The sequence below is a fragment of the Mugil cephalus genome, chromosome 8 (genome assembly GCF_022458985.1).
Source record: "Mugil cephalus isolate CIBA_MC_2020 chromosome 8, CIBA_Mcephalus_1.1, whole genome shotgun sequence".
Taxonomy (NCBI): domain Eukaryota; kingdom Metazoa; phylum Chordata; class Actinopteri; order Mugiliformes; family Mugilidae; genus Mugil; species Mugil cephalus.
Genome location: NC_061777.1, coordinates 2,329,178 through 2,340,045, shown reverse-complemented (window position 1 = coordinate 2,340,045; position 10,868 = coordinate 2,329,178). Strand labels below are relative to the sequence as shown.

Sequence of the window (10,868 nt, the reverse complement as noted above, 5' to 3'; positions counted from 1 at the left end):
CGCATGTCATGCTGTTCACTTGTGTCTTAAATTGCAAAACAACCCCAGAGATAAATGAGAAAACGCAACAGGGAAACACTAGGGGGAAAAAAATCATGACAATTTGCTCACAAAAACAATAAAGGCCTTAAGGATCCTTTTGTTTGTTTAACATATTTTAATATATATATATATTAGGCATTTAATATTTCAGACATGTTAATTTATGTGTTTACTGAATTAGTGCCTTATAATTTAGTTTTCGGAACAAAGACCAGGGGAGTCAAACTCATTTTAGTTCGGGGGCCACATACGGTCCAATTTATTTTCAAAGAGGTTCGAACCAGCAGCATAACAGCATAAAAACACATAAAGAACAACAACTAAAAACGTTTTTGTGCAAAGAATTACACTGAGAAAATACTTACAATTAACGAACTGTCCTTTTACAGATGTCCTTTATTCTGTGCTCTATCATTAGGAATGGCATTTACTTTTTATGATGTTTATTTATTTATTTTGAACATTGCAAATTCATGGTGCAGCTCAGACTGAACCCTGACACCAGATGTTTTACACCGCGGCCATGGACTATAAATAAAAAAGAGCTTTGAATTTAATTATTTGCACCACTAGATGGAGACAGAGTCGGTGTAATGACAGGAAGCAAACAGGCCGCGCTGAGTTTTACTCCATCAGACGCACACGTTCATCTAGTGATTCATATATAACGTAATATATTTACAATATAATAAAAAAAAAAGACAGTTCTCATTAAGTTCAAGACACACAGGTGCCCTTTATTATAACAAGGAACATTTTTACAGGTTGAAAATGAAAAGAAAGAATACATTTCTTGCAAATTGTGACTTCATAAGAGGAAGGAAACTTTTAACTACAACTTTAAAAACAATAGTTTACTTCTTTTTTTTTTAACATTTTTCTCAAACAGGGCGCGTGTCTCAGCCAACGCTTCATTAAACCAAAGTGTAACAGAAACAAATTGTCGCCTCGGTGGATTTTACAGAACAAATAAATAGGAATTTATAAAAAGCTCCATATTTAGGTCATTTTAACAAAAAATGTCATCTTGCAATATATTGTGTTCATTTTTTATATAGCTCAAATTTATTTATGCATGAAGGACGAGAAGATAGAAAATATATATATTCTGTTGTCATTTCAGAGGCTGTTGGCTGGAACCAAATCAAAATGTCATGCTGAAGATTTCTTAAACAAAATCTTGCTTACGAGGGAAACGCAGAACGTATTTACAAGAAGGAAAAGGACACAGCCATAGGCTCAAACTAATTAAAAGGTAGAGGCAGGAAATTAAGATTCTTTTCCGCCTCTAGACAGGAACATGCACCGTGGCCGATGGGCCGGTTCTCCAACGACGCAGGACTTAAAGAAACTCAAGACCTGCCTTAACTGCCGATCTCCAAGATGGCGGCAAACTGTACAACACATCACGCCTCCGACACCGATCACATGCAGAGGCACAACATAACCGGCTTCCACCAGTTCAAGAAATTTACACAACTCCACAGAGCGTAGCTAAGATTCGCATTATATATATTGTTTTTTAGAAAAAAAAAAAGGGGGGAAACTGTGGCTCCTATTTCACACGTGCAGGAAACATGTCATGTTTTTCTGATATTTCCAACAACTACGACGCACGGAAATAACACTGAGACTGAACCTGTGCTCTATAAAATGCCCCTTAATCGTGATTTTCATTATAAACAAGATTATACAAAAAATATTTATATAAACAAAGAAATCATATATATATTTATATATATATATATATATAAAAAGGCAAAGACTAAACGTCCTGAAGGAAATAAATACCCAATGTTTATGCTGCTACTTCGTCGCTGAAAAAGGAGAACTAAAAGAAAAGAGATTCTCTAAATGACTTATTCTGTCCTAACACCACGGATCCCCACATGTTTTAGTAGGCAGGCAACGCACATAAATAAGACATTAATAAATAAAAAGAAGGGGTGAAACACAAGGTGTTGCTGTTAGTATAAAAGTTTATAAAAGTCATATTAAATCTGGTTTACAGCTTTGCCCCTTTTCTCTCTCTTTTATTTATTTTTTTTTTTTTCTCCGAGGGTGATTTTTTATTTCTTTTATTATAAAAAAATATACAGCAGCTCATCTGGGTGTGAAGACACTAGGCTAACTCTCTATCTATTTGAACTGTTCCGGTATATGTCCGATCTGCGACTGCATGCTCGTCGGCGGACTCGAGATGCCCTCCGACCAGTCGGACATGTTGGAATGCGGAGACGAACTGGACCACTGGTCGGGGGAGCCCGGGGAGGGGGTCAGAAAGGGGTGGTCGGGCACCTGGACCTGGTGGTTCGGGGTGTTGTCCATGGGGCCGCTGTAGCTGTGCTGGGAGGGCGGGGTGAGGAACTGGGTGCTGGGCATGGACTGGCTGATGGAGGAGGGCATGATCTGCGTCTCCTGCGGCAGAATGGTGTGGATGGGTATGCTGGAGCCGCCCGTGCCCTGCTGCAGCTCCGGGGAACCCAGCTCCCCGCTCATGAAGTTCTGGCTGTTGGTCGTGTTTGAGTTCTGGTGCTGCTGCAGCTGCTGCTGCTGCTGCTGCAGCTGCTGGAGGTTCTGCATCTGCTGCATCTGCTGGGCCTGCTGCTGCATGAGTCTGGTGCTCTGGATGCCCTGGTACGTCATCATCTGGGAGAGGCCGCCGGCTGGGTGGCCGTTGTGGAGCGCGGCGCTCATCATCCCGTGCTGCAGCCCGCCCTGGCCGCCGGGGGCGCCCCTCATGGGGTTGAACTGGGCCGGCTGGCTCATGCTGCCGTGCATCCTGGACAGCCAGTCGCACTGGCCGTTCATGCCGCCCTGGCCGCCGGAGCCGGACACGGGTAAGTGGGTGAGGCGGGGGGGCAGCGGGTCGAACTGCATGCGAGCCAGCTCCTTCTTGGTCGGCATCACCATGTGGTTTACCGCCAGGTGCGGGTCCGACATGCCCTGCAGGTGGTTCAGGGACACCGACGGCGACTGCTGGAAAGGAGACGTCATCATGGGCGGCGAGGCCACGTCGGAGACGTAGCCGTGCGGAGACTCCAACGAGTCGACCGGCGACAGGACGCCGGAGCTGTCCATGAGGTTCCCAGACTTCCCGTCCTGGGAGTTCTTCTTCTTCACCTTCATGTCTTTGCCCTCCTTGCACCCGATGCCCTTGGTGCTGGGCTTGCGCGCCTTCTTGCCCTGGCCCTGTCCTTGGGCTGCGGCTGCTTCATGCCGCCCAGGAAGCCGTTGGGTGAGCAGAGAGGGGGGGACAGCGTGGTGCCCAGAGACCCTCCGTGCATGGGGGGACTTCGTACCAGGTTGTACTCGTCCATCAGGCGCACGATGTCGTGATGCATCCTCTCCTGCGCGATGTCTCTGGGAAGCCGGTCCATGTGGTCGGTTATTTCTCGGTTGGCGAAGTGCTCCAGTAAAACCTTGGCCGTCTCGTAGCTTCCTTCCCTGGCAGCCAGGAACAGAGGGGTTTCCTCCTGGGGAGGGACAGAGGAGGACATGTGTTAAACAGTTTCTCACGTTTCATTTTTTGTTTATTTGGATTTCCGTTAGCTTTGGCTAAGGCCACTTCTATTCTATTCTGTTCTAGTCTGGAGTCCACACCCAACACAAATATCTTTACACTGCAGGACTCAATTACACGACTAAACAACAACTAAAAATGGTTCAGGACCTAGTTCCAGTTAGCAGCAACACCCGAATGTAGCTATTAGCATAATTCATAAATGGTCAGATGATCAGTTATATATCTACTTACATTAGAAGTGATTCCAGTTCATTAAATTTATCTCATAAAACCATTTGATTCATTGTAGCCTGTTAATTTGTGTTAAATATAAATATATATATATAAAAAATGTCTAATCAACCAAAGATTTTGCGACCTCCCCTGCAGTACCTCTGTGGATCCTCTAGGGGCAGGGTTGTTCCTTATCAGCACGGTTTATAAATCACAGTATTTTTGTTTGTTTTAACTTCAGGTGAAGTAAATTGACCGAACTAAAAGACGTTTATATAAAACTCTTGGCAGTTTAGTCTGTGATATTTTCCTAATAAATCTGTTTTTAACCTTCAACCAAGCGAGACGTGAACGTTATTTGTATACGTGGACATGGGAGGAGGAGGAGGCATCGTTTCCACACCTTGTTGTTTTGCATGTCCTTGTTGGCGCCGTTCTTCAGCAGCACGATAGCAGCCTCCACGTTGTTGACGGCTGCAGCCCAGTGCAGGGCCGATTTACCTGAAGAGGCAACAACAACATCATCATCATCATCATTTAGTCTCAACGGTAACGATTTTCAGGCTCATTGAAGTGGCACAAAAAAAAACACAAAACCATACCGAAATCATCAATAGCGTTGACGTCAGCGTGGCAGTTGATGAGCTCCTCCACCATCCCCTCCACGGCCAGCCGGGCGGCCAAGATCAGGGGCGTGGTGCCATCGTGCATGCGAGCATCCAAATCCGTGGCTCGGTTCCTTATCAGGATCTAAAACAGTCGATACGACATCGATTTTGAACGTCTTAAACCTTTGACTTTTTGATATATAGACACTTTGGCCCCTGAAGGACTCAATGAAGACTAAGTCGTCCAACTAACCTCAGGAGTAATCTTAAATAATTCCAATTTTTGGTGATTTTGTCCGTAAAAATATGAAAAATTGAATATCACGGCCGTTTTTTTACTACAATTTCCCCGTAATTCAAAACCCATTAAGGTTTTTCTATTCTATTCTATTGTAATGTGTCACAGAGGGGAAGCTCCTCGTACCTGGAAGACGCCCTGGGCGTCAGCAGCCACGGCGGCGTGCAGAGGCGTCCTCCCCATGTTGTCCTGGATGTTGGCGTCGGCGCTGGCCTCCAGGAGGCGCTTGGCGGCGTCGGAGCGGGCGTAGCGCGCGGCCAGGTGCAGCGCCGTCTCCCCGGTGCGGTCGGTCTGGTTGTGGAGGTTGGCTCCTTGGTAGATGAAGTCGTTGATCACGTTGGCGGACGCGTCCTCCTCCTCCTCGCTGTTGCCCGTTTCCAGACCTCCTCCGCTGCAGGACGCGATCATCAGGGGCGTGAATCCATCTGCAGGGAGGAGAAGGCGGAGGAGGCACCAGCAGGTTAAGGATTGCGTGGTCAGCCTGTTAACGCACTTCAAAGCATGCGGCAGATCGACACAAAGCAGCAAAACCAATCGAATGTGGATCTGACACGTTTGCCTGCTCCTTTCAATAACGGATTCTGATCAAGGCCCAAACACGGGAGAAGCTTCAGAGGGAAAAGCGAAGCCGGGGGGATAGAGGCCGGGGGCTCGGCAAAGCTGGAGCGCTGCAAAAACGAAGCATTAGTATCTAACTGTGAGAGGCAGCTCAGCCAGTTGACGTGGATAGGTTTTCTCCTCTTCAAAAAGACGGAGAGCCCCAGATCTCGCGGCTCATCGATCCGCGACGGGAGGAGAAAAAAAGTCTGCGCTCAAGTTGTTAAATCTGTTACTTTGATTTTTTTTTTTCATAGCTTTTCCTCAGGGAGTTCGCCACTTACTGCAAAATTTAGTTTTTTTTTTTTCTTTGCATTTGATGCCTTCATTGGTTTTTGTGATGTAGAAGACAAGAAAAAAAAAAAAAAAAGAAGAGGCCCATTACTGGTCAAATGATTAATCTGATCAGGAATCAGTGTTTTCCCTCAGGCGCCCGGATCCGAGCGGCTGCTTTGAAGAAGATCCTTCACCCTCAGGACGTGGAGCTTTAGCTACTCCTACACACACACACACACACACACACACACACACACACACACACACACACACACACACACACACACAAACACACACACAACACACACACACGCACACACACACACACGCACACACTATAGCCCATGCTGGAAATGTAAAACACTCGGAAAAGACACAAATCACTCACATTCTCACACATGCTTGCTCAGAAAAACTGATTTTTTTTTTTGTGATCCCTAAAAATAAAATAATACCACACAGAATTTACATATTTCTACTAAAGAGGGATTCTTCTTTCTGTTTGGACTTTTGCAAAGTCTTCAGATCTGAGGTCCATATTATTTCACAAACAAATAATGTAAATAAAGTGGAAAAAAAGCTAATTTTGTGTAAAATAAATAATTGTTAAATATATATATAAACATACATATATGTTAAATTCTTATGCATTTAATTGTTTGATTAAAAGCGTAAGAATTTCACTTTTAAACACATTTCAAGTCTTTTTTATATATTTGCTTCTGCCTTTTAATTTTTCCTCTAAATTCTTTATTCTGATAATAATTTATATTGTACAGTTTTTCTATTTCTATGCTTTGTCTTTCCAATTATGTGCAGTCGTACTTGGCTAATAAAGTGTTTATATATATATTAAAAAACTAAATAAATCTGGTTTTAATGTCCTGGTCTGTGTCTCTGAACCCACCTGGTCCCCGGACGTTGACGTCCATGCAGTCGTTCTCGATCTCGCCCTGAGGGGGCGTCGGGGCGATGGAGGGGATGCGCAGGTCGGCGGCGTCCAGGTGCTGCTGCGTCCACTGCCGGTGGTCGGTCTGGTCGTCCACCTCCGACATGGCCGGCTCGTCAAACTGCTGAAGCAAAGACGGCAGGAGGAGTTAAAGACGACAAAAAACTTCAACTTTCATCCTTTAAAAGGATGAAAAAATGACTTAAATGATTTCTTCATAGGGGGTCATTTTAAAATTCCTCAAAGTTTTTTTTTTTTCCTCACCCTGAAGCGCTTCATGTCCGAAGCTTCGTCCTCCCCCCATTCGTTCTGGGCGTCGTCCATGAGTGAAATGTCCGAGGTGTTTTTCAGGGGCCTGCGACGAAGCAACAAACCCGGTAAAATAAATCCTCCATCTCCTCCGCCTCGTCCGAGGAACTCGCCGTTAACGGAGCAGGCGGGTCGAAAAAACCAAAAGCATTGATTGGATTCATAGCCCACCCCTCTAAACAAACCCTCCCACCCCCACCCCAAATGACGAGTCAATTAATGCACACCTTAAACCTGCCGCATCATTATCATTAACGATCCTAAATGTGATGCACCCATGTTCGGGGCTGGAGGACCAGCGACCCGACGGCGGCGAGCGCCAACGCAGAATCAGCCCAAACTTACTTTAATCCCACCGAGTCCTCCCCGACCGGCTCGCGTCTCTTCTTCTTGCTGGTCTCCGTGGTCTTGAAGCCCTCGGGGAGCCAGAGGCGTCCGTGCTCGTGGCGTCTCTTGCGGGCGGCCACCATCCCGACGCCGAGGAAGGCCAGTATCCCCAAACCGGCCAGCACCAGGTAGATCGGGTAGAGCTCCTGCGAAGGCTTGGGGTCCACGCCGCCTGGTAGGGAATGGGACAGCAGCAGCATGGTCACCAAAAAGGGGGGGAGGGCGAGGGAGGGAGGGAGGGATGGAGGGAGGGACGGTGTCTTCTTCTTCTTCTTCTTCTTCTTCGTCCCGCTCCAAAAACCAAACCACCACCAGCTACAACCGGCGCCGCAAACCGACTGACGGCTCTCACCGGCTGTGCAGCTAGCTCCCACTATCTATTCAGTAATAATCAGAATTGCTAACCACTTTTCATCAAAAAAAAAAAATAAAAAAAGAAAGAAAAGGGGATGGGGCGTGATAAAAAAAAAAAAAAAACAAAAGAAGAAGAAGAAGAGGGGAAAAAAAGAACAGCACCACCTCCTCTCCGCTCCCGTTTCAACCCAAGAGACAACTTTACCATTTCTTCTTTAAGAGAAAAAAAGGAGGGGGATTAATGAACTTCAAATTACTGCACGCGCTTTAAGCTGTAAAGACGAAGGATTTATTAGGATTTTCGAGATAACAAAGACTCCCAACTTCTAGCACACTCCCGATCAATTTTTCCCCTTCTCTCTCTCTTTTTTTTTTTTCTTCCACTAACGATTTTGAAATGATAAACTCCCCCAACCTAAACCCTCAGAGATACATTAAGTCCTGGTATTACATTCGGCGAGGTGAAGGTTGCAGCAGCCGCCCCTCGCACTGTGGGATGAAGGCGGCGTGCGTGCATGTGTGCGAGTGTTATATGTGTACATGTCTGAGGCTCTGGCTGTATAAGGTGGTGGTGGTGGTGGTGGTGGTGATGAGGGGAGTTGATTTGCAGCAATTAACCATTTTGGAGCCCGAAGCCATTGGATTTACACGCGGCAGGGAGGGATTGATTGTTTAGGCCGCCAGACTCACAATTGCATTTGTTCACGGCCGCATAACAAATACACAATCAAAGAGCGGCAGGGTCGGGACCCGAGGCCGCGGAGGATGCGTTCAGTTTTAAAAGAGTGGAAGAGCACGTGTCTTATCCAGGGATGAACGTACGGACGCCGCAACGAGGCCCCGAGGGACCGAGCACGGGATGTTTCTCTTTTTTTATTTATGTATTTGCTGCACATTTACATTAGATCACAACTAATTAAAAGAAATATTTACAGCTGAGTTGGTGCACGGTTGGATTTTAGATCTTGTTTTCTGTTATATGATATCAGTCATGGATGACACACTCTCCACCAACAATAGAAAATAATAGATAACGGAGAAAAAGAAGAAAGCTGCAGGAAATATTTCCTCTTTTTGGCCCATTTGCACATGGTTTAGTTATTGGTTGTAAATCTGTTTCATTTCACAGCAATTTAATTTTTCTTCCTTTGTATTCACTAACTTTTATTCACTTAGTCCATGATTCTTGTAAATATTGTCTATATAATACGTTGTGTTTTTTGCTATTTGTGTTTTATTCATTTTTCTTTAGTACGTATGGGGTCGAGTGTCTCTACATTGTGTTGAATAAAGTACATAACATCCTACCTACCAACCAACCCACCTGCAATTCAAGTAAATTCTACTTAATAACTATAGTTGGATCCAGTTTAACTTCATTTTCTTGACTCAGCTGATTCATAACTTTTGTTCTAGCTCAATTCAACACGTTCGGTCCAACTCCAGTTTCCTTCCACCGTTCAAAGACCTCGTCAGCTCGTTAGGTTCATTGTTGAATCTAAATTAGTCATAGGTGTGAGTGTGAACGGTTTTCTGTCTGTTTTAGTCCTGAGATAGACTGAAGACCTGTTGTAAACCAGGCGCAAAATGCAGTTGTTGCACTATGATGTTTGTTCTCGAAAGGAACTTGGAAATTTCAAACTTTCCGACGGAAGAAATATCTTCTGCTGAACCTCAGAGCTGAGGAGGAGAAGATCTGAGCTCACACAGCATCACAAAATCTGCAAAAGCTAAATATCGTCGGGTTATATACCAGCAAACTATTTAAGTATTTAAATAGTGTCACACATGGTTTAATCCCATTCACCTAAAAACATTGTGTAAACGTTACGTGCACAGTTTCCTTTCCTGACACGTGGTGCAGGACGGTGAATGTGTGGGAAGGTTGATCCGGAGCAATGTGAGGCTCAATAGCTGCTTTCAAATAGTGTCGGCTCAGCACTGGAGCTCTGAAGGAATACGTTTAAATATATACAGGAAATAATGAAGCACGGAGTGAGACCAGGCCGAGGCTGGTTTCGGTCTTTTCTTAGGATGTGTTGATGATAATGAAAATACAAAAAAAAAAGAAACGTAGTGCTGTTTGCATTTGTGAGGCCTTGTAACGAACCTGCTCCCCAATGGGAACCGAACCATTGGTATAATTAAATATGATGCAGTGAGAAATCTACCCAGCATGCTTTAAAAAAAAAAATATTTGTATTATAACTCATGGGGGCGATGTAGAGATTTCTGTAGCTGATACTCACTAAAAACGGCTTCGATGGTGAAAGGAACGTCCAGTTTGCCGCTGGACTCCAGAGCCCCGAGGAAAGCTGCAGCATCATTCGTGCTCTGGAAACACTCACTGGACTGTTGGAAGCACTGACGGTTGTCTACCTCCAAGTGGACAACTGAGCTACAAGGACAAAAGGACAAGAAGAGTTCAGTCTGAAGAAGGTTTGCATTTAATGAGCTCTTGGTATGCCTTTCAAAAAAGCAGCTTTTGAACTTACATTTATGACTTGAACCAACGTGAAACCACATTCCTACAGAGTCACACTTCACATTTCTCACCCTTTAATCTGCACATGATCCAGCTCTCTCCTCTCTCTCCGGTTCCCATCGAACAGGCTCCTCTTCACCGCCTTCAGCATCTTCCCGGGCGCCTCGGACCACGAGTCCACCGACCGCTTGACGTTGTACTTCTTCAGCTCGTGCTCGTTCCCGTAGTACGGGTAGACCATCATCTCGCCCTTCACGTCCTTCCTGAAGATCACGTTGGTCCGGAGGACGCGGCTCAGCTCTCGCAGGAAACCGAAGGAGTTGTTGAGGAGCTGCTCGGGCGTGATGTGGACCACCAGGACCAGCTGGCCCACGGCGAACTTCTCGGGCATGTTGTTGGCGCAGTCCAAGCCGTCCCACTCGCACTCTGCGTTGTTGCAGCCTTGGTCGCAGTGGTTGTCTGCATAGTGGTCTTTGCAGTACTGGTCGTAGAGAGGGCTGGAGGAGGAAAAGCCTTAACTAGGGTCTGCTCTGGTTTGGATGTGGAGCTGATCTGAGGTAGGGCCGCACAATTAACCGAATTTTAATCATTATCACGACTAAATGAATCTGGTCGTCGGTGATATTTACATTTATCTGCATCAAATCAAGAGCGGTCAACCAGTAGTCAGCCAACCACTAGGGGGCGAACACATGGTTCAGGCTCCATTAATCTAAACTGCTGTTCTAACGAGAGCAAGTCATCGTGGACTTGTTTTTGGATTTATTGCGTGTGACTTGAAACGAGAGAAAGTTATAAGCAAAGAATGAAGCAGAGTTGTGTCT

The 10,868-nt window shown here is 45.5% G+C and overlaps 1 protein-coding gene across 1 annotated transcript in view; it reads right to left on the bottom strand.

Moving 5' to 3' along the window:
• Positions 1 to 753: 753 nt before the first annotated feature.
• The window catches only part of LOC125011769 (neurogenic locus notch homolog protein 1-like), a 53,827-nt gene continuing 43,712 nt past the window's right edge, over positions 754 to 10,868 (bottom strand). Inside the window, 10 exon segments of the mRNA XM_047591086.1 lie at positions 754 to 3,242; positions 3,245 to 3,518; positions 4,185 to 4,282; positions 4,384 to 4,531; positions 4,814 to 5,112; positions 6,468 to 6,633; positions 6,774 to 6,864; positions 7,164 to 7,377; positions 9,809 to 9,957; positions 10,116 to 10,541. Coding sequence (XP_047447042.1) covers positions 2,182 to 3,242; positions 3,245 to 3,518; positions 4,185 to 4,282; positions 4,384 to 4,531; positions 4,814 to 5,112; positions 6,468 to 6,633; positions 6,774 to 6,864; positions 7,164 to 7,377; positions 9,809 to 9,957; positions 10,116 to 10,541 — 2,926 coding nt within the window. The 3' untranslated portion in view covers positions 754 to 2,181.